This window comes from Pezoporus flaviventris, unplaced genomic scaffold (genome assembly GCF_033815535.1).
Source record: "Pezoporus flaviventris isolate CSIRO_AGI_PZ_B2104156 unplaced genomic scaffold, CSIRO_AGI_Pfla_v1 ptg000001l, whole genome shotgun sequence".
Taxonomy (NCBI): domain Eukaryota; kingdom Metazoa; phylum Chordata; class Aves; order Psittaciformes; family Psittacidae; genus Pezoporus; species Pezoporus flaviventris.
In genome coordinates, this window is record NW_026892549.1 from 46,825,400 (window position 1) to 46,849,214 (window position 23,815).

The following is a 23,815-nucleotide window of genomic DNA, read 5'->3' on the forward strand; positions in this document are numbered from 1 at the left end:
TTTAACTCCATCTCTAAAAGCAGCAGCCAATTATAAATTGCCTGAGATGATGAGACCAGTAAGGTAAGGTGTGTAGGGTTTTATTTGGGTTTTGGTTATTTTTGTATTTTAGTTCACTGTGAGGAAATCTTTGTGGAACAAATCCTTCAAAGACCCTAATTCCTAACAGTGACAGAAATGGGGATCCCTATTTTTTTGCAAAATCATGTTTTTGCTCAATGACAATTCAGTAGAAACTCCAGAGTCTTTTAATAGTGTCAATAACAAGAAGAATTAAATGTAATATGTTCTCAAGCTTTATTTTCCAAGCTATATTGATGTAAAAGAGGTTTTAAAGGTGTAAAACATTACAACTTTCCATGGTAGTGCACTTAAAAAGCTGGAACAGAAGATGTATCAAATCATTTGTTATTTTAGATTGCTTAATGAAGCAACCTAATGACAATTCCGTGAAGGAAATAAAATGTATTGCAGCTGAAGTTTGTCTGTCTGCATTTTGGGTGCTGGTCGGTAACTGAAGTTACAGGTGGGACTCGTGCATCTAATTCATGCTTGGAACCTGTTACTTCAATGAGTGGTTGCCCCCCTTTCTTTTAAATTTTGCTTTCTTATCAATCTAACATACCTGACAGAATTCTGATATGAGTGTACTCTTTCCTCTAGTTCAGCATCTATCTTTGTGAATCCTGCTTGGTGTGAATGCAGTACTCAAAGAAGTGGGTGGAATCCCCTTGAATAAAGGAAAAGATGGAGGTGCCAACAGTCTGCAGTCAAGATAACGGTACTCATAACTTCTGCATCTCTTTCAAACAGAAAGATAAATGACAAAAAGTTTTATTCCTTTGTAACTCTTCTTCCATTAAGTCATGAGAGATGAACATGTCTAGAAGTATTACTACTTCATAATTGTAATTATTCTTGATGTTTAGTAGTGGTACGCAGTTAATCTGGAGAGTGACAAAAGAGGATACCTGGCATTTGTTTCTGGCTTACAAAGTCGAGGGTCTCTGCAGCTCTATCAAGAACAGCAAGAGGGGACTTTTTTCCTTTTTTTTGCTTAAGGAAAACTTCTGTGCTTTTGTCTGTAACATCTTGGTCTATTTGAGCCCAGCTTGATGTAGGAATAGCATTTGAGGAGATAATTAATACAAGTCATTTCAAAAAGAGGCAGCCAGTAATAAGGTAAATATTTTAAGTGTCTTCACTAAAGGCAGGTGGTTCCTGTAGTAAAGAATCCTTTTAAGAAAACTGTTTTGGGAGATATTTCCCTGTGGGGCACACAATCAGGGTTCACTGAGTTTGATTTTCATAAGTGCTTAGATGTCTGCTTTCCAGAAACAGATGGCTCCTGATAATGAGGTGTATCTCCAGGCTTTCCCAGTTTGGATAGTTCTGCCTGATGATTGAGGTGAAAGTCCCATCTGCAGAAACTTAACAGGCAAATACCTGTATAAATTCATGCACAAGGAAAATACCTCAGTGAAACTAAAGTTGAAGATAGATCTCACAAAAGTATTGGTAACATCAAGGCCTAGAGCCGATACAGGACACAATTAACTGTCAATGGCTATAAAAATTGTGCTCAGTAGAGAAATAAAAAGGGCTTCCATGTTTAGGTTAGCTGTAGCAACTAGATGACAGCAGCTGGTATTGTCTGCAGTAGAGAGTAGTCAGCTATCCTGGGGCTGCTGGGATGAGCTTTAGGAAATTATTATTTTGACTTTGGCTGATGTACCTTTAGAAGCTCCTAGTCTTGGTTTTATGCCAACATGTTTTTTTGTATTACAGTATTACTCATTGAAACATGCCAACTTTAATGGAGTAAACAAATAAATATCAAGTCTCCAGTTACACTGATTTGTATTGTATGATTACTTTGGCACTAAAAAGCAGAGAGACAGCTTATGCTTAGCAAAATACACAAGAGTTGAGAACTTACTTTCCGTTGACATGCATTTGGGAGTCAGGCATCCAGCTCATATGATCTCTTTAAGAACCCTTATAGCTCAATAAATCAGACTTCTAGTATTTGGTATGGTGTTTTATCACTGCTGTTGTAAGCATTGTTTCTGGGGAAGTGTCACATATCAGAGATGATCTGTTGTCATTTCTGAGGGTAAATTAAATTCTGTGCACTCACAGAAATCCAGTTTGTATCTAGGTCTGGCTGTTATGTATTCTCTATTTGTCACCTCCCAGCTGTTGCCTCTGAGATTTTTAGGAAGACTTTTTTTGGATTGGATTTTTTTGTTTTTCCGCTGTATTAGGATGCTATTCCTAACAGATCAAGTGCTGCTTCTAATTACAAGAAGGCTTTTTGCCCTTTCTTGGGATGTGTTGTGGGTGTCTGTGACAGTGGTATGTATTTGGCCAGAATTTGCATCCTCATTAGTGATATTCTACAAAATGTCTGCATTTTCCAAGAGTGGAGAAAAACAGATGGTCCCTGGCCCAAAGAGTTGATCACCCAGTAGAAAAGCCTATAAAATGAACAAGCAACTTTTTATGTTTACCTCTTCTCAGTATGAGGTACAGTCTTGAACTCAGACTGATATATGTAAGATTCCCTGTGTGTTTTTCCTCACAGGTTAGTTAAGAATTGCTAGTATGGACCTAACCCTGCTGGTTAATAAAATAATAAAATAAAACTATGCAATAGGATTGATTCCAAGAAACAAGCAAGACAGACAAGAAATTAGTGACTTTCTTGGAGGTATACATGGAGGAAAGGTGCTTTTCAAAGGCCTGGTCACTGTTTCGCTTTGGTTGGTCTTCTCTTTGTACTGAAGTGTCTTGCGCTTTTCTGTTTCTTGGGCTCAGGTGTATCTCATGTTCTGACTCTAGTGCTACAAGAACTGAGTTTGCTCTGTAAAAGAGATGTCAATGGCGTTGGCATGTTATATGACCTGCTCAGATCTCGCTGGCTGCAAGCACTTTTAAAGGTAAAGTAATATTCAGCAATGAAGGCAAAGGCTTCCTGGAGAACAATGTCTAGGGCATAGTTACTTTATTTTGCCATATCAGGACAATAAATGTTTGTTTACACTAAGTGCAGGTAGTCCTAACGTTGGTCCTAACATCAGCAGTCAAGGTGAACAAAACCACTTTTGCTTTAAAGAAAAAAAAATATTCTCTTTCATAATGGCCTGGGTATTCAGGCTCTTCCACTTTGTGTCCATGTTGGGGCCAGGGGAGCACTTCTCAGCTGTCTTTTCTTATATTTTTGTATGGCTGTACATCCCACTTGTTGGCATGGATGCTTGTGAAATTACGTTTTTCCACTTTGCTGACTCTGATCTGATATATAGTTAAGATCTTATGTTGTTACAAACACCAGCCAAAACTCTATTGTATCTATGGAGCAGAATTGTATTCCTAAGACAAATTCTGAACAAGTTCTGCTTTTTCTGTAACAAGGATTTTGAAAATTTTTACATTTTAAAGAAATAAAACTTGCAGTGGATACGAAATTCCATAAGGCCATTTTAAATACAGTTGTTTATTTTGTTTAAAGTTAAATTTACTTTGTTAACCATGCTTGCAACTACAGGAAGCATGCTACAGAAATAACACTATTGGGCTGTTGTCGTGTAATGAGCTTTTCTCATTGAAAAATTCAAAATTCCAACATAACTGGCTAGCTGGGTAATAATATAGAAAGACAATGAGTTATAGGCTCAATTCCAGATGCACTGAATGTTAAGATGCAAGCTCTTTGGACTGGGAAATTCCTAGAAATATGTGTATGTTGTATTTTTCTATATAATCCCGTGAGAAGATCATATCATCATTGCATTGTCTTGTCTGTCATGGCATACAATAGATTTATGAATGCCTCCAACAATATCTTGGAAAAAGACCAGTTCCTGTCACGCTGCAGGCACGCGCATTGAATCATGAGGTAAGATGGTGTATACAGAGTGTATTGCTTTACTTACTCATATCAAATTAGTCAGCTTAGCTGCAAATAAGTGTTCTGGTATTTGTTTTTTGTCTCAGGTCTGAGTACACTATATAAACTTGAAAGATTCCCTCTTTGCACTTTTGTCAGTCTACCAATAACTCTTGCCATGTTGAGAGGAAGGGATGAGAAATGTGTACAGCCATGCTTACCAGACTGCATGAACCCTGGCGAGTGTGGTGAACACATAAATTGTTTTAACCACTGCCTATGTATTTTAATTGCTATGTACCTGTGTGGTTCAGTGTTATGGCTACAGTCAAGCAGTTCGACATGCGGAATTTGAAAAGCTTTTTGGATTTTTCTAATCATAATAGCTGATAAATTCTTAAAATTCTGTATTAGTGGGAAAGCTAATGACTAAGTAGAGAACCTGACACGAGTGATGAAATCAGTTGAGGTATGGGAGAAAAAAGAATCAATTGGAGTGCACCTGAACTAAATTAAGCCTGTGTGCAAGCAGGAGTATTGTGCAGCTGTTACTGTATTGTCCAGTTCTAGAGCAAACTGTATGGATATGCTCAGAGTCGCTTAGCCTGGAGGGCTTAGCACTCTCCTCATACATTTTCTTCCAAATTCAGTTTATATCTTCCTAAATTAATTGTTTTCCAGAACCAGTCTCTGTGCTTTCTCTCTTATATTTATCAGGTGGTAGAGCTACTGCGTGAAGCCCCTCAGTCTGGTGAGATCAAAGAGCTAAGGCGACTACTGCGTGCTCCACACTTAAAGGCAAGTCCTGCATAAGGAAAGAAGTTTGCTTCCAGAGCTCTCTGCTGTGGGAATGGAAACAGATGGCCAGCTGTTCTCAAGAATCAGCACAGGAGCCAGAAGACATATAGTTTTCTACTCATGAACTAACCTACTTGTGAAATCAGATGTGGGCTCTGTATCTGAAATAACTGCAGTAGGTTGCAATTTATTTAAGGGCTATGTTTTAGAGAGATGTTTTTTTACACAGTTAAATTACAAGTGGTTGATGCAGACATATAAAACTGAATTTTCCTTGTAATTGCAAAACCTGCATTCTTTACCCTAGAGCTCCAAACAGAAACATCTCATCTTTTGTAAGTTTTTCCAGAAGAAGCAGAGAGGAATGGTTCCTAAAGCTCACAGTTTGAAAGAAAATGACAACATGTGAAAGAGATCTATGTTCACACAGGAACTTACTTGCTGATCTCTGTTTTCTAACCAGTTACTGTTTAAAGCTATTCTATTTTATGATCTTTGCTTATGGGTTTATTGGTTGGTTGGTTTGGTTTTCTCACAGGCCTTGCTCTCTGCTCATGATACTGTAGCCCAGAAAGATTTTGAACCAACCCTTCCACCACTGCCAGACAATATACCTGAAAATGAGGAAGCCATGAGGATTGTCTGCTTAGTGAAGAACAACCAGCCTTTGGTGAGGGAGCTTTCTGATGTCTGACAAGTTATTTAAACTCACACAAGCACTTACAGTGCGTCTCATGCACATTGGTTTCTTTCCAAGAATGTCACAGAGATTGTGTGTGCTCTTGTCCATTTCTTACGGAATCACAGGAATTGTTGAGGTTGGAAAGGACCTTAGGAGACCATCTGGCCCCACTCAGTGCCTTGTTCACTCAGCACTTGAACATTTGGCAGATGTTTTTCTCATATAATGAAAATGCAAATTAGATTAAGAGCTATTCCCTTGGCCAAAATAGGGGGGGAAGAAAGCCTCTGAAAGGTGCTGTAGAAATCATTTGTGATTCTAAGTGCAAAACATTGCATAGCTTAACTAACCTGTTTTGGGAAAAGATTGCTATAACATTTGAAATAGAAAAGATTTCTTACAGTCAATGTGGTCATCTTATTATGATGAAAGTTGAAGACTTAGTGCTAATGATACCTTATCACTAGATCTGTGTGGTATTAAGGAGGTTATAACTTTTAGTGCCTTTTTGTCATTGCAAAGATTAAACTTGTGATGTGAAAGGAAACTTACTGGGGTTCTTCAGTGATGAGTGTGTTTTTTCTTTGTTTTTATTTGCCAGGGTGCCACCATAAAACGCGATGAGATAACAGGTGACATAACAGTTGCCCGTGTAATCCACGGTGGGCTAGCAGACAGAAGTGGTATGTGTAATTTGAAACAGTGATACAAACAGTTTAACTTGAAATAAGATACCTGAAGTAAGATAATAGCTTAGCTTCTGTAATTAGCCTTGCATTATAGAGCAAGAAGATGTGTACATTGGACAGCACTGTAAATAGTGACATGTTGCAGCAACTTGGTTTCATTCATTAATTTTCATATGAATGTGTTATGCTTGAGGCTAAGTTGAAGTATGAATCCAGTTTCATTGTGTATTCTTGGCACCAATACCTGGATAGATCTGTCCAGATACTGATCAGGAATATCCCCAGTTGCAGAGTAGTATGAATACCAGCAGCTCATTCCCTAATGGATAAATGGAAAACATGAGTAGTCTGTGATTTCTATAAGATAATGGGCCTTAAGGAATACATAGTAATACTTTTGGCACTAGTCTACTAAATACTTTGGCAGTATTAGTTGCTAAGCAATCTCCCAAGGAGTTTCCTTGGAAGTGTTACTACTTTGTCATCCTAGAATTGAATGTGTTCTGTGTTCCTTGGGAAATTTTATGTAACTAAAATGTAAAACGCCAGAAGTAAAACTGAACTGTAATCATTATAAAATAGTTCCTTTTAGCTATTGCCTAAGCAATATGTGATTGAGTACCTAGTTTGATTAATGTTTTAATTGAGCTGAAGGCAAATATAAAAGTAAACAATGTTGTGAAGACTTTGTGAAGGGCAGAGAGGAGTCCCAAAGCTCCCCAGTGCACCTAGAAATTTTAAGGGCCTGATTCCAAGTCTTATGGTCTATTAATATAATGGGGTTAGGTGGAATAGGTCTAGAGATTACTTTGGGAAATTGAGGTATACTAAAATATTGATGCTACTTTTAAGGCAATTTATCAATAGATTGTAAACATGTTGTATGAGAGAGGTGGGACAATGTAGCTTAAATCCAGAATACCTTCCTGCCTACCTGGTGTATGAGAGCTTATCACGCTGACTTCCAAACCTGTGGTACATCTGTTTGTTCCTGCCTTGCCTACCCAAGATAATCCATGCTGTGATAAAACTGCTGCTGCTTTCATCCTTGTTTTCACTGTAGGGTTGCTTTACGCTGGAGACAAACTGGTGGAAGTAAATGGAGTTCCTGTTGAGGGACTTGAGCCTGAGCAAGTTATCAATATTTTGGTATTGAATTTTTTTTTAATCTCTTTTCTACTTTGTACCTTAACTGTATGCCGTTTCTTTTACACACACGCGCACGCACACGTGCTCTTAGAGGAGAAAGTCTGAAATTTTTAACAGAAAATTCAGATTGTTTCCTTACTGTGGATGAAGTTCACAACTACTCATAAGAATTTGAATACAGGACACCAGAATTAAATGTAACCCTTGTTTTGGTTTGTGAATGTGACCATTCTACCTGCAGCTTCTGGGAAAAATACTGATTTATTCAGACTTCAATGATTCATCTCTTTTCTGGAAGCTCCACCCACTTAATATTTCACAAGAAAGTAGTGGAAAGGTGCTGCTCTTATAAGAGTCCACGTTATAAAATGCACTAAAGCAGAGTAAATGAGCTTGCAAGCTACATCACTTACCTTGCAAAAAAGGGCAGTGGTAATTACTGTTGTCAAAAGTCACATGAAGTCTGTTGAGCTGTCACCGTTACTTGTCATTTTGCTCATGGCCTTTGAGGGCTTTTCACTGTGAAGTGTTAGTGCTAGTCAGTAAGGTATTGCTATATGTAATCAGTATCAAATCTATGTGTTATTTCCTTGGTTGTAATATTTCCAGGCATAAGAAATACAAACTCTATTGGGATATTGAACTCTTTTCTCTTCCCCCTTTTACATCAATTGTCTAATCAGATCCTACTGCTAATTTAAATTAGATTTCAGTTAATATGAATTAACATTTCAATTATATTAAATTATTTATAATAAAAATGTATCTCATTGAATTAAAAATATTTAGGAAGGCATTGAATTGTCATTCTTCAGTTTCTTTTGAAAAAAGTGTTGTCACATAGACTCTGTCTACCTAAATTCTATTTGTAATATTGACATTATAGTAACTACAAAGCCATGCTGTGTTAAGCTCATGTTGCCAATGTTTGGTTATTTGTACTGAATACTAGTCATGTTTTACTCTTTTTCTAATCATTTAGGCCCTCTCTCAGGGGACAATTATGTTCAAATTAATTCCTGTTTCTGACCGGCCTGTCAGCAACCAAACAACAGTAAGAGACATTCTTTATTCCAGATTGTTACTGCAGTTATCTCAATAACGTCTAACGGTGTGATACAAAGCAATGGTGTTGATTAGAAGTTTACTTCAGTCTTTGAAGTGTTACTTGTCTTTATGGTGACCTCTCAGCTGGCATCAATATGCTGTTGCTGAAACAGTAAAGATGGTAAGCTGAAATGTAGTTGTATTAAAGGTCATGAAGCCATTTTCAGCGTGATCTACAGGTTGAATGTCAATTCTTTCCACCATGTATGAGAATTTTTTTCTCCTTTAATGAACAGACAAGATTTGGGGTTTGATCTGGTTTTTAAAACATGAATAATTGTGAATTGACATGTCAGTATCTGATCCTGTGATTATAAAGCTCATGTCCTATCTGTTCTAAACAAGGCTTCCACTCATTCCTGAACAAGGCTTCCACTCATTCTTGTATCATTTCTTTACCAGCTCTATGTGCGAGCAATGGCAGATTACTGGCCCTTGCAAGATCCTGGCATACCATGTGCTGATGCAGGTTTGCCTTTTAAGAAGGGTGAAATACTTCAGATTGTGGACCAGAATGATGTTTTCTGGTGGCAAGCCAGGAAAGTTTCAGATCTCAGTGCCTGTGCTGGACTTATACCCTCAAATCATCTTCTTAAAAGGTAAAGAAGTTGTAATTCTTCTGAGTCCCAGTTTAAAAATTAGCCTGGTATTCAGACTTTGCTGCTTACAATTTTTTGTAAGTTATTTAGCAGTATGATTCAGTGACATCTGACACGCATATTTCCTCTTCCTCGTCTGACTTCTTGCTCTCCTTCCTTTAAGAGTATCTATGCGAGAACAAGCTTTTGAAAGCACCTTATCTTAAACTGATGCCTAAGAAGTGCAGGGCAGTTACCTAATCTCTATGCTAGTTAGTTGCTAAGACATCTAATGGGAGCGTAGCAGCTTTGGTCAAAACTTAGTGGACCCAATTAAAAGAATGGGGGAGGGGGGAGAGGAAACCCCAAAACAAACCCACTGAACACAAGCAAAAAAAAACATGCTCAAGGAAGAATAGGGATCCCTTGACTATTATTTTCTGCATAGAGAGATGGTTATTTTTATATTACATGCTTTCTGAACTAGAGTACCTAAGCTGCTGTATTTTCATTTGCATATTTTCAGTATGATACTCTAACCATATGTCCTGTCTGTCCTAAGGAAAACACAAGACCCCACAATTGTAGATTATAGGCTTCATTTTGTACTATATGTAAACCTAGCTGTGGTCTGTATAATGAAAGCTGAAATGAAACTAGGTTCTGATTGAGGCTGCAAGAGGTTCTGTATAGTAACAGAGGCAGCGATACTACTGTCCACAGCAGTAGCAGTACTGTCCATAGTAGTAGCACACTCTTCTACTTCCAGGAGTCTGGACCACAGTATGGTTTATCTTCCTGTCCTTATATATAAACTCAGGATATTGTAAATACCTGTGGGCTGTTGATTTGGAAATTGCCTTTAAGTCATTCTGGTAGCATACGGACTTCCTCTCAGGGCTTTGCAGTGGGCTAAACCACTGTTAATATTTCCATTCTTACTGTCTTCTGTCAGCTCAGTATTGATTGATCTTATGTTTAAGCAGTGAATCAGAAAGAAGTATAATGTGCTTGTGGAATGTTTTGTTTCTTTAACTGTAATAAGTTATTTCTATGCAGGAAGCAGCGAGAATTCTGGTGGTCTCAGCCTTTCCAGCCCCATCTCTGTCTCAAATCATCAGTGTGTGAGTGAAATGTTACTTGAATGGTAGAGCAGGAAATAAAAGTGTTTATTTCCAGGGATACTGAAATAGAAGCTCATACAATCCAGTTTAATTCAAAGATATTGTTTCTGGAGCTGTGTTGTCACCTCAGAAGTGTGTTAACTATCTCCAGGAAAATGAATACTTAATGGTAGTTGCACCTGAAGTACTGATGGTGAAGGTTGCTGTCCTCAGTGGACTTGGGATCCGACTGAGAGAAGTTATGAATTCAGCTCCTGCAGTCTGTAAGATCTAGGTGCTCTCTAGAAGAGCCAGTTCTCTCAGAACTGGATGTGAGTCTTGAGGTGACATGCGTACTCGCCTGGCTTTCCAGGGACACAGTTAAAACTTCTTCACTGGAAAGTTCCACGCAATATGTTTAGAATGTTTCTTTGTTAGCAGAACTACTGAGAGAAAGATAAACTTTTTTCCTTGAGGTGTAAAATAAGCTCTGATGCCCATGAATTTATTCATGCTGACAATCCAGAAATGTTGTCTTCTGCCAACTGTAACTTTCTGTAAACATGCCAAATTATTGCCAGAATAAGAATGTTCTTCCTGTTTTCTCTCCATTTTGTTCTGTGGTTCTTTATAATAGTGTAAGATTAATTCTCTTGTGATAACTCCCAGATGGAGCGTGTTTCATTGCCTAGGATTCTTCTTGCACTGATTGCTTTGTTCATTAGAGCTGAGTCTCTCTTTCACTGTAATTTTATTGCATTTAACTGCTTCAATGGATATGCTGTGGGCAGTAAGCACTGTGGAAGAAGGTAGGAAATCATCAGTGCTGTCTGGGTCAGCACTGCATTCCTGTACCTGGAATCAATATAGCACATGGTTTACAGGCTTTTCCAAAAGTTTTCAGAAAGGAGACAGTACATGCAAATGAAACACAACTTCTTGGCATTTTGTGTGCTTAGCATAATTGTAATCAAGCCTTTTTTCACTTGAAATAGTAGAAGCTTATGTTGTCTTGAAGTGGAAACTTAAGCTATGCAATATCTGGTAGGGAGCTGGGAGTTTGGATGGGTTGCTCAGAGGAAGCAAAGACTACATTTCCTCTCTCTTTTCCTCTCCCTCTTTTTCCCATCTTCAGCAGTGACCTTAGCAGTTCTGAGAGAGTTTTTCTTAAAGTATACATATGGGCACAATATGGTTGGCGGTTGCCCTGTAAAACAGCTTCTATTTGGGCCTATCTGGAGGGGCAAGCAAGAACAGAACACACAAACAGTGCAGTATTATGAGCCCATGAGATTGCATTTCAGGGATGTGAATTGATGTGATCCCAGGATGGAGAAGGAGCTGAAACAATCTTTTCTTCCTTGTAAAAATCATGGTAAAAACAACCAAGCAAAACTCCTTCCTTGAGTGAAGCAGACTGGAAAGATACATACTTTTTAAAGCTACAGGAGAGAAGGGAGTGGAAAATTGTATTCTGACATGATAATACTTAAGAAATAAATATTTACAGGATAAACAGCAATAGCCATGTTAAACCTTTTATTACTTCAAAGGGAGAATTCCAGCTAGACATGTTTGCACCTCTACTGCAAGCCCTTCAGAGCACTAGTTTTAGAAGAGCCTTTTGCACATCAGTAAGTTGGAGTTAACAGTAAAAATACTTAAAGAAGTCTAAAGCTGATCTGAGTTTCAAGTATTTTCTTTCTGATGTCTGAGTTCAGTCTTTTAAGACCCGTAAGGTTTTTTTCCTCCCCAGTGCTTTTCTGATTCAGATTACTTTTTTCCTTGTGTTGTAGAGGATGACATGCAGATTGATGAGAAGTGTGTGGAAACAGGTAACTGAATTCACTTGAGATTATTCTATTTGCTTTAAGATAGTAGCTAGTTAAAGCCTCGGTTTTTTTCCCCAAATAAAAACACTCTTCTCCTAGTGAACTTACTGGTAGAAAATGCTTTTTTTCTTACCCTGAAACCTCATCCTATATTAGTGTATTAAAATGAGCTATTTGCAGTTCTGATGTACAGTCCTTATAGCAAAATGCTGTGCTAAAAGAGGGACCACCCCAAAAATATCTCCCTGAATGAGATCTGACCTCTCTGATTGAGGTTTTGGACCGTGGCTGTAATGTTACCACAGTTTTGCCACAGGTGATTGTAGTCTTGGGGAGCCCACTCAATTAATTGTCAAGAAACTGATGGTGGGAGACTATTCTTTTTCCTGAGCAAGAATTTTATATATAAATAGTATATGTGAAGACTGTTAGCTTGGCTTGCTCCCTAAAGCAGCAGAGCTCATTCTTCCTTACCCTGAGGTAATTCAGAAAGCCCTCATGGAGGGATGGGATCCTGTAGGACTGGGTGGAGAGAGACGAGGCAGTTAATTCAAGTATGGTGAACTCTATTTTGCCACCTCAGTGTAGAGGAAAAATATGTATGAGACTGTGATAGGAGCTGGAAATTTGATTTTATTCTGAAATTCTATACTAAGAACAAAATTTCGATTTTTTTTTTTTTTTTTTTTTTTTTTAAATATCTTTGCGATCTGGATTGCTAACCAAGATGAAGAAACTTTTGAGTCTGGTAAGTGCCTCTGACCTACCTCCAAATTCCTTGCTATTGTTCTGCTGTGAGAAGGGCACCTACAGACAAGTATCTTAAAAATAAGCAGGTGACAGAAAACAGAATTCCATTTTTGCTTTAGAAGCTGTTCTGGCTTGCAAAGCCATTATATAAAATTTTGTTGCCTTAAAATCATCCTCGTGCTCTCTGATTATTTTAAGTAATAAGGTTTTTGTCTTGTTACCCACAAGAGAGTGTTTTCTCTCATGCATCAGTATCAGATCTGTTTATCAAATCCTAATCAGTTATACTCATGCAAGCTGTGACAGCAGGAGCTGCACTGATGTCAGCAGGTAATTGGATTACAACATCAACTCCTATAGGCACTGGGGATTCAGGCCTCCATTACTCTAAGGTAATGAGGAGAGCTGTTCTGGACTCCTGATTGTGTGCATGACTGGCATACAAGACAGAGAAATGCTTTTATAGGAGGAATGATTTTTATATGGCATACAATTAATCAGTGCCTTTTTTTAACAAAGCTGTTTGGTTAAAAAACAAATGTGGTTTGGTTGTTTTTTGTGTGTGTGTGGTTTTATTGTTAAGTTTTTTTGTTTGGTTTGGGTTTGGTTTTTTTTTATGGTGCAGCTACTACCTATTTACAGCATATTCAGAGTTCTGCAAAAATTAGGTATTCTAAAATAAATCATTTCCTCACTAAGCTAAATCTACTGCTAAACTTCCTGTTTGAGATATTTGGTACCTTGTGGAGAAAATGTCATTCCACCTTACACTTGCTCTTCTCCACAAGGTTCCTACATGCCAGGCACATCTTCTCCTCTTACCACACGTGGCTGGTTCTCTTCCACCTCTCAAGCAATGCCCAAAGCATTTAAGACAACCAGCAGGTCTAGAGGGCAGCCTTTTATTTACAGGCTAGAATGTTTCTGATAACTGCACTTGGGGATTGCTCTTGCAAATCCTATTCACTCCTCAGTGCTGAGTCAGCTTGCTGTGTATCCAGTCAGAGGAACAAAGGTGCAAATGTTTGCTATCCTGTAGTTTGCTTTAAACATTAGTTGAGTATCTGTGTGATGTATTTTGCAAGTACAATACTGACATAGATGCTGTAGCTGAGTCTCTTCTTTGGAAACTTAGCATTCATTCTTGATCAGGCATATTTTAGATTTAAAGCCTGCAGTACCCGTTTCCTAAATTTCCTAAATACGTTGGATGATGCTGGTGGTTGTTGTTTTTTTTTTTTTAAATCTTCGTATTGAGTGTCTTCTCAAAACTAATTGGTTTATGTCTGTCTCTATTTCAACGTGCAGAGGAGCTTAAAGAAGGTAATAGTAACTTTTCTCTCCCTGTCTTCTGTAAGCATTAATCTCGTATAATTTATCTGTGCTTATTGCTTGTTCCCTGCAGGATTCCATAGTGCACTCCATGCCATAGAACAGAGAGTAGATAAAGCAGAAATGCTCAGAGTTTGAATGGTGGCTCAGAAGACCTGAAGATAGAAATAATGCAGGCATATGTCAGCCAAACAGTACTCTGAACTTTGCCCTGAACAAGCAGTGTTCTGCCAAGTACTCTTCCTACAGTCATAAACAAGGAGTTGTTAGTACATATAGAAATAAAACTGCATTTTTAAAGGTGCAAGTAGCAAAGAGTGTAGAGATGTGAAAGACGAGTAACTAAGATATATCTGATTTTAATACTTGCGTGCTCTATGCAATAACTATCAATCAAATATCTAGTGCTAAAAGATGAAGCAGTTCCTATTTTGCAAATTAATGTTCCTGCCTTGGAACAATTACTGCCTTTAAAGCTGTGTCTATGTCTTCTGTATCTTATTATTGCTTTAACAAGCCCTAAATGGAATAAACAGCTTGGACAATTCCACACATAATTAGGCAAAAAATAGGAGTTCTTTTTGAAGAGAAATCTAAACACTGCTGATGCCAGTTTTTTTCTGTACTTATTTGTGACCGATCACCTCTATAAATTAATTTCTGACTGTTAAATCATTGGTTTATTGGGAAATTTGTATTTTTGAGACTTCTAAGAGAGATCTAATTTTTAAAAAATACATACAGAGATTTAGAATGCTCACCTGAATGGTTAAGCCTTCACAAAGAACAGCATGAGAATGGGTACAAAAAGAATTAGAAGAAGGAGATTAGTTTGCGGTGGTGGCGCACAGATACCACTGATCCAAAGAAGTTTAAAAAACGAATAACAAAATCGGGTCTTAATTCTGCCTGAAAGATCTGAGCAGATGCATGCTATTGGTCAGAAAGAGTTGTAAGTTATTTCTGATTTTGAGCTACTGGTTTGTTGGTAATTGTAATGTTACAACTAAAGAAATCCTGTAAGCTAGGGGTCACCTGAAAAGCTTAAATTCTGTGGAGATCTTTTTTCTTCTATAACTATTTCAAAAAAATTCAAAAAAAGTTTCAAATATAATTTAGAATTATACCAAGATTTTCTAAGTTTAGTTTTTGTCTTACAGAGATATTGGTGCTTTGAGTTGGTCATTGGTCATGTGAAATATTTTGAGTATTTTACGTTATGGAGTATTGTGCCTTTTTTATTATTATTTTTGATTTTTTTTATTTGATTAGTCATGGTACTTCCATATGTTTACTGAAACACTGTTTTCCATTTGAGATCATCAAGGATTGCTAGCCATCTAGCTCTTAAGCTTTTACTGTTCTTTATTATTACTATTTCATGAGTATTTGTTCTTTATATTCTAGAGGAGGAAGAATTTGGTGAATTTGGTCAACGAGTCTTTATTGGTATGCAATGACTAAAGATAAGTAAGATGTCTGGGACTTGACCTAGATTAACTGTTTGTCTGAAGTTAAGCGCTTTGTTCTTTATTTCGTCTAAAACCTTCCTGAATTGAATTCTACTTACTCTGCTTTCCAAACTTCAGGAGGTCTCTTTCCTCCTACTAATGCCTGTTGTCTCCATTTAAATCTCTCTTCCTGTTAGTTTTCCACTAAGACCTGGCCACCACTATTTTAATTTGACTGGCTATTGAGATTTCCCTTACTTCTTGATTAATTTTGCTGTCACTGAGAATAATCATGGGGTCTTCCATTAGAAAACTAGATCTAAAAGTGAGGTTTTCAGAGTTGGATGCTAAGGTGAAGCAGCAAACCTATCCATGTTCCTAAACCAAACCATAATGGCCTTTAAAATATTTGGATTCATTCTGGAAGCTGGAACAAATGTTGCAGATTCGCTTTAGGAGAGTGAATCAGCTACAACATCAAAAAAGAATTGACCTGTTCCCTTGTGATGCTTTACATGGCCAGAAACTTCTCCTTTGGCTTGTTTTGGGGAACCTGTGGAGGGTCTCCAATTCTGGGCTAGTTTTCAAGTGATTTTCAGTGAGATCTGACCTCCTCTTCAGCTGTCTTTTCATGCTCAGATGTTCTACCAAGCTGACATACCAAGTTCAGCAATGAAATCCACTGTCACCCTGCAGAAAGCTCAAAAAAGCAGTATGTTGTGTAGGTTAGAGACACTCCACACTGAAGAACTAGTTGCCTGCATCTTGGATGTATTTCCACTACTGACGTCTTTGTCCATTACAGCTGGTTTCCGCAGAAGTATGCGCCTGTGTCGCAGGAAATCGCGGACCAACCAGCAGTCATGTTACACTTGGTGCCCCAGCAGCTGTTACAGTGCACTTGCAGCTCCATATGAAGAAGTGGTTAGGTACCAGCGGCACCCAGCAGACCGGAACAGACTAATTATATTAGTGGGTAAGAGGTTAATTACTTATGCAAATTTCACAACCTGTAACAGAGAGGAGGAAACCATCAGTCATGGTCTGATCCACTGAGGTTTCCACTGCTGACTGCAGTGATTGCAGACTGTGCTGGTAGTTCTCAAAGCAGCATTTCAAGAATGAGTGTCTGTAATTTGACTCTGTTACTGATTTTAAAGTTTAATATATGTATCATCTTCTTTGCTTGAGATAATGTTTTAAAAAGTCCTTAGAAGAAGCCATACAGTTATGAATGATGGTTGATAATGGGTTATAGTTGGAAAGTAGTTTGGTTTTAGATTCAGCTGGGACTAGTACAAAACTTTGTAACTTACTAGAAAACATGGTTACATGGTTACGATTCTACAACCAGTGTTAAATGCGTGAATATGGCAGTGGTAAGAAGAATATTTAAAATTGGAGACTAGAAAAATCTCAATCATGGGCAGTAGAAAAAGGTAAAAAGATGCCTTTAATAATAGGGAATACTGTATTGAGTGGGTTGCAGGCTCTCAAGTAGCGTTTAATGATAGTGTCTGCAAGGAAACTGTTGTTCTGCAGTGTTCAATGATCCTGGTAAAGCAAACTGGGTAAAGGCAAATCCATTGTGTTTTCAAAGTCTGGAAGTATTAGATGGTAATTTTTTTCTTTAAAATAGTGTTGCTGAGCTGCATTCTGGGTGTGACCGTGTTGCTGGGAAGTGATTTGTATGCTGAATCAATCAAAACACTTGAGTCACTTCTGGTACATTTTGGGGAAATAAAGTTTCATCTGTGTGCAAGCAATGTGTTATGAAATGAGGGGGGTGCATGCAGAAAGTGCCTCTGTCAGTAATCGGTTGCTTTCCAACTTTTCAGGTCCTGCAGGAGTTGGTGTAAACGAGCTAAGGCGAAGGCTTATCGCAAGTAACCCACGAGAGTTTTCAAGTGCCATACCTCGTATGTAATGTTCTTCCTCCTTCCCCTGCTATCTGCTTCAAATGTGATTAGGAAGTGTCACATACCTTCCTCTTGCTTTTGTGTATTCATACACTTTTTGCTGTATTGCTATTTTTTCAACTCTGCTGCAAGCCAGAGTAATTTTTTTTTTTATAAGGGTTAGTTTAAAGTACTATCTTTGTCCTTATTTTGGCAAATCGGACATAGGTATTTTCAAATTACAGCTCCTGAAATCCTTACAGCTTTATGTAACAGTAAACTATTTGCATGATTTTGTTTAATATTGCTGTTTGCTTTCCCTAGATTTAAAAGTGTTTCTTAGGTATATTGTAAGTTCATAGCGTTTAAGCCATCAGATATGAGAATGAAGGAAACAGAAGTTGGTGCTTAATAGGCTTTACAGCTTTCCTTATTAGCCTTCTAGTCTCAGATGAGACTTAAACAGCTTAATTTCTGACGTAATAACTGAAACGGTGCCTACCTGTGCTTATTTGGTTCTTGTGATTTGGATAACCAAACAGGAAATGCATGAATCTGAAGCTGTTTGAAAATTCAGTCATTCTTTTGGGCTTAAGATCCTAGTTACAGGGTAGGTGCAAGCGTAGGAAGATGTGTGGGATGTTTCTGAATCAACTTCAATCAGTTTTACATCAGAGGAGTAAAGACAGTTGTTGAACCAGTTCCAAAGCGGTTCTTGATTGGTTTGAATCAGATACTTGGATTAAACCGCTCTTCTATTCCAAGAAATACAGATGTGCTCTGCTAATTTTCAAGGTTGCCACTGGGCAATCAGTAGAGCAGACAAGGCTTTTACTCTGGATTAGTAAGTATAAACAACCCATTTTATTACTTATGAAAATGCTGATTTACACTCAGTCATGAAAGTTGTCTCATTTTCATTTATGATATTACAACAGTTTACTTGCAGTTAATTTTTTGTGTGTTTATCTCCCTTCAGACACCACTCGTGTTCAGAAGAGTTATGAAATGAATGGTCGTGAATATCACTATGTATCAAAGGAAACTTTTGAAAACATGGTGTATAGCCACAGGTAGGTGGGAAAGATGAATTACACTTTTGTTACTTAAAATGTAACATGATCCAGGACAAGACAGTTTTTGTAGTTAGGTTCAAAGTCTGGGCTCTTCCACTTGTACTTACGATGTATGTTTGGTGTAAATTTAGGTCAAACTACTAGAGACCATTGCTTCAAAAAATGTGTTTGTTCAGTTGCAAATAAGTTCCTCTGCAATTAATCTCAGAATCCTTCTAAAACAAAGTGGGATTTCCAGGCTTGAACACTTCGGGTGTGCTTGTAAGTTATGAGGTTTAACCCTCCTGGAACCCAGACTGCTTTCTAAAACTGAGCAGTGAGTCAGACCTGCTCCTGACCTACAACTACATAGCAGAATCCCTGCAGTGATGACATCTGAAGCAGCTGAACTGTAAGGGCTAGACTTTCAACAGTGTCTCCTCCTTTCTGTGTGTCCATGAGTCCCCGAAGACAGACCAGCTCATCTACACTCCTTAAACTGCATAAAGTGCTTTGAGATCTTCTGATTTATGAAGTTATTTGTACTACATAAATGAGCATTTTATCATTAGAATCACAACCTCTAAACAGATAATTTCTAACAAGAAGTAAGAAATTGTAAATTATTTTCCAAGAAGTAAAAAATTCTGTCCTGCATGACATCCTTGTCTCTAAATTGTAGAGAGATCAATTTTATAGGTGGACCCACTCAGTGGATAAAGAACTGGCTGCATGGCTGCAGGCAAAGAGTTGTGGTCAATGCCCAAATGTCCAGCTGGAGACCAGTAACGAGTGGTGTCCCTCAGGGATCGGTGTCAGGACCGGTCTTGTTTAACATCTTCGTCGCTGACATGGACAGTGGGATTGAGTGCGCCCTCAGCAAGCTTGCAGATGACACCAAGCTGTGTGCTTGGGTTGATACCCTGGAGGGAAGGAAAGCCATCCAGAGGGACCTTGACACGCTTGTGAGGTGGGCTGATGCCAACCTCATGAAGTTTAACCATGCCAAGTGCAAGGTCCTACACCTGGGTCGGAGCAATCCCAGGCACAGCTACAGGTTGGGCAGAGAAGAGATTCAGAGCAGCCCTGAGGAGAAGGACTTGGGGGTGTTGGTTGATGAGAAAATGAACATGAGCTGGCAGTGCGTGCTTGCAGCCCAGAAAGCCAACCGTATCCTGGGCTGCATGAAAAGGAGCATGACCAGCAGGTTGAAGGAGGTGATCCTGCCCCTCTACTCTGCTCTCGTGAGACCTCACCTGGAGTATTGTGTGCAGTTCTGGTGTCCTCAACATGAAAAGGACATGGAACCGTTGGAACAAGTCCAGAGAAGGGCCACAAGGATGATCAGGGGACTGGAGCACCTCCCGTATGAAGACAGGCTGAGGAAGTTGGGGCTGTTCAGCCTGGAGAAGAGAAGGCTGCGTGGAGACCTCATAGCAGCCTTCCAGTATCTGAAGGGGGCCTATAGGGATGCTGGGGAGGGACTCTTCATTAGGGACTGTAGTGACAGGACAAGGGGTAATGGGTTAAAACTTAAACAGGGGAAGTTTAGATTGGATATAAGAAGGAAATTCTTTACTGTGAGGGTGGTGAGGCACCGGAATGGGTTGCCCAGGGAGGTTGTGAATGCTCCATCCCTGGCGGTGTTCAAGGCCAGGTTGGACAGAGCCTTGGGTGACATGGTTTAGTGTGAGGTGTCCCTGCCTACGGCAGGGGGGGTTGGAACTAGATGATCTTAAGGTCCTTTCCAACCCTAACGATTCTATGATTCTATGAAATGCATGCTTTGGAGATGTCAGACTGTAGTGGTTCTGATTTTGTGTCAGTGTAGCAGGGAAGAACACAGGCAGAGGCTGTTCATCAGTGTTTATTATGTTTTATACTCATTGTCTTGATCACCGGATTACATCTGAAGATTTCACCCTTAAATGGAACCTTTTTGAGATTAGAGCACTCTTTCATTTTCCTTCTTTCTTACTATTGTTGCAGAATGCTGGAATATGGGGAGTACAAAGGTTACCTGTATGGTACCAGTATTGATGCAGTGCGAACAGTCCTCGATGAAGGGAAGATCTGTGTCATAGATTTAGAACCACAGGTGAGCTGTAAAGGGGCAGGGAATTTAGAGTTCCTGTCTCCTGGAAGGAAGAATAATTCTCTGTACATTCTTGAGCTAATGGAACAGAATTAGTTGCTTTGTCTTGTTTTCTCACTTTAGCACATGGTGCTTATTAGTAATAGATTATTCTTTGCATGGGTTTTGAGAGGTGGGTACTACAGTATGTGCAGATCAGTATAGTTCATATGTTTCTAAGTCAGCAGCTGCATTATCAGGTGGAATGGTACAGAAATGAGTTTTCATACTTGCTTAAAGCAAGATGCTTTCCTCCTGTATGGAGCACTAAATATGTATTTTTTCCAGTGGTAACTCCCAGTAGTTAAAAAAACAGATTTCAGATTAATCTCTAATGTTGTTGATTGTAGAGATCTGTTAATGACAATGTCCAGTCACTCGCTCCTAATAATGTTCCCAAGCAGAATTAAGTGATTGGAATGCTACAGTTGCTTAACAACATCTGGTCCAGGGATTATTAGTGAGGTCATTTTAAAGTAGGTGTACCTGAAAAAGATTACTGCTAGGTCTGGAGATAACAGCATGTTGTAAACAACTGGCTTTTTATGGGAGTGAAACTGAGATGAATGCACTTGAAATACTTCAGCTTCTTTTTACTCTTAATTTCAGGGCATACAAGTAGCTCGGACCCATGAGTTAAAGCCCTACATCATATTCATCAAGCCATCCAGCATAAGCTGCATGAGGCAGACTCGTAAAAATGCCAGGATCATTACAGATTATTATGTGAACATGAAATTCAAGGTGAGATTTGGGAATAAAAGGGACTGCTTGTTATTTTGGGATTGTGTGTTTAGAACATAATATAATCTACTATGTTAATTCTTTAAAAATAAAAAAATTGTGTGTCTTTTGGATCAAATCTTAAGCTATTCTTGTCTTTTCCCGTTTACTTGTTGGGATTTCTTCCCCTTCCAGATCTGCTTTTGAAGTGGAAGAGTTGTAATTTGTGCCTAGGGGATTGAGGCATTTTGCTTCAAAATCTTTTTAAAGAGGAGGCTAGACTTTCGCCTGTTTAGTATGCTGGTTGGCAGAATTACTTGGGAAACATTACTGAAGGACAAAGGGGTCAGGAAGGCTGGATGCTCTTGAAGAATGAAATCCTTAAGGTGCAGGAACAGGCAGTCCTTATGTGCCAAAAATCAAACTACTCTTGGAAGTGTTCAAAAACCGTGTAGATGAGGCCTTCAGTGATATGATTTAATGGTGGTCTTGGCAGGCAATGGCTGAACTTAATGATCTCTAAAGGTTTTTTCCAATCTAGTTGATTCTATGGTTTTGTACACTTTAGTTTTAATCGTCTTGTGACAAGATTTGAGTCAATACACATTTACTGTTTGCACTGCAAATCCAGGAACATACTTCATTCAGTAATTTAATCGGATATCTTCATATAGTTATATGAATATATTGCTATTTCACATATGTTTAATGACAGTATCTGTATCCATTCTGTATTAAGTTTTATAGAAAACCCACAAATCCTGCTGGTAGAAAATGTGTTTCTTGTATTTACAATGTGCATTGTCACAACTGTTTCCATGCAAATCATAGTCGAGCTTAGCATCTTAAACTTTTGGAGACTTCAGTCCTCTATATAAACTATATATAGAAATGAATCATCATTGTTCTGTCAAAGAAACATGAACAATGGGGAAATGAACTAAAATGTGGAATGAGAACACAAGTGTTAGTGGCTTGGCTCTCAAATTCCTAACATCCTTTGCCAGTGCTCGTTAATAGAATAACCTTCCTGGGGCAAATGCAGCATACTGAGACACAAGGTATCTCCTTGGGAAAGATGTGGCAGTCAGGTTTGTTTCAGAGACTTGGTACAGGCTGTGGCACAGGCGTACGTTACTATAGCAAACTGTAAATTAAATGAAGTACACTGGTGCTATCTTAATCATAGAATCATAGAATGGTTTGGGTTGGAAAGGACCTTAAAGATAATCTATTTCCAATCGCCTGCCATGGGTAGGGACACCTTCCACTAGACTGGATTGCTCAAAGCCCCATCCAACCTTGCCTTGAATATCTATTCACCTCTTGTTTACATGGCTGACAATCGTTCTGCAGATGCCATGCAGGTATGTTTCTTTACACAACACTAACTTTACACAAAAGTTTTATAGACTTATTCTGTATCTTGCAGGAAGAAGATTTACAGGAGATGGAAGATTCAGCTAAGAAAATGGAAGCTCAGTTTGGTCAGTTCTTTGACCAAGTCATTGTGAATGATAATTTACAAGAAGCATCTGCACAACTGCTGTCTGCAGTCCATCGTGCACAGGATGAGCCCCAGTGGGTCCCTGCAATATGGATATGCTCAAACACTCAACCCTAATTCTGAGCAGCAGGCAGCTTCAGAAAGATTACAGCTTATGTTTTACTTCAAGAATAATCCTAATGTCAGGATTGCAAGAATTTATCTTTGTATGCAAGGGATTTGGAAGAGGATTAGGAAGGAAGCTGCTACAGGCGATATAATCATACTATGTTCTGTGTAGCTCTTCAGCTTTTTGTTACAGTTGCATCCACTTTTGTACAAAAAATGAAATACTGAGTGCTCAATTATAAGAATAAATAAAAATCTATTTTGTTGCATGTATCTGCATAATTTACTTGTACATAGCTACAGTAAAATCCTTTCCTTTTTATTATGGTCACTCTGATACTGTGATAGCTGTACATCCTGGAAGCCTTACTGACAGGCAATATTCAGTCAATATTCAGGCCAGAGCATGCTCTTTTTAGCATGCTGTCTTGGAGCAGAGTGTTATTTATTAAGTTACTGGTTTGTTGTTTATCCTTTTTAAGACAGGAGCAGAATGCTGTGGTCACAATAAAAAATACTCTAGAAACCAGTTATTTTCACACTACCTGTAGCTTGTCTTTTCTTTTGCTCCATCAACTCGAGTAAATGCTGACAGAACATGGATTTACCAAAGAGGGAAATAGAGCCAGGAGCTCCTTTTCCTATTGGTTTGCTTCACCGTGGCATGTTCTCTTCATCAAAGGGTGCTGTGCTTGTGCCAAACAAGTTGCTCACTCTCTTCACAGCTGCCTTGCTCCCTAAGGAACACAGACAATTATTTGGTTAGCCTACCTCGCCTTGGAGGAGTATTAACAAAAGCAATTTAAAAAGCCGAGAAAGATTATTCAAAGCTAAGTCGTGCAGCTACCACCATGCTTGCTTGTTCTAGTCAGACCTCGTTTAGACGTAAAATTGGAGAGTATGGTGTGGGGTAAGTAGAGGTAGAGGGGTGTGACTGCTACCAGCTCTGTGCTTCTCGTCCGTGAGCAGCTCGCCCTTTCGGCGACGTATTCCAGCATTTATCTAGTCTGTCTTCTTGCCTAGTTTT

The 23,815-nt window shown here is 38.7% G+C and overlaps 1 protein-coding gene across 1 annotated transcript; it reads left to right on the forward strand.

Moving 5' to 3' along the window:
• The first annotated feature begins 732 nt into the window (after window positions 1–732).
• MPP4 (MAGUK p55 scaffold protein 4) lies at window positions 733–23,057 on the forward strand. Its single transcript, XM_061456147.1, has 21 exons — window positions 733–781; window positions 2,821–2,942; window positions 3,824–3,901; window positions 4,610–4,690; window positions 5,229–5,360; window positions 5,974–6,055; window positions 7,125–7,210; window positions 8,193–8,264; window positions 8,720–8,916; window positions 9,955–10,019; window positions 10,790–10,807; window positions 11,795–11,833; window positions 12,558–12,578; window positions 13,889–13,903; window positions 15,320–15,361; window positions 16,169–16,339; window positions 17,202–17,282; window positions 18,241–18,334; window positions 20,306–20,414; window positions 21,060–21,194; window positions 22,606–23,057. The coding sequence occupies exons 1-21, from the start codon at window positions 748–750 to the stop codon at window positions 22,795–22,797; spliced, it is 1,866 nt and encodes a 621-aa protein (XP_061312131.1). The 5' UTR covers window positions 733–747; the 3' UTR covers window positions 22,798–23,057.
• Window positions 23,058–23,815: the final 758 nt, after the last annotated feature.

Excerpts from the sequence above, each read along its gene's own strand:
- MPP4 (XM_061456147.1), top strand. The coding sequence starts at position 748 with ATGGAGGTGCCAACAGTCTGCAGTCAAGATAACG. Across the intron at positions 5,361-5,973 it reads TGAAGAACAACCAGCCTTTG|GGTGCCACCATAAAACGCGA; the intron begins GTGAGGGAGCTT and ends TTTATTTGCCAG. Across the intron at positions 20,415-21,059 it reads TCATAGATTTAGAACCACAG|GGCATACAAGTAGCTCGGAC; the intron begins GTGAGCTGTAAA and ends TCTTAATTTCAG.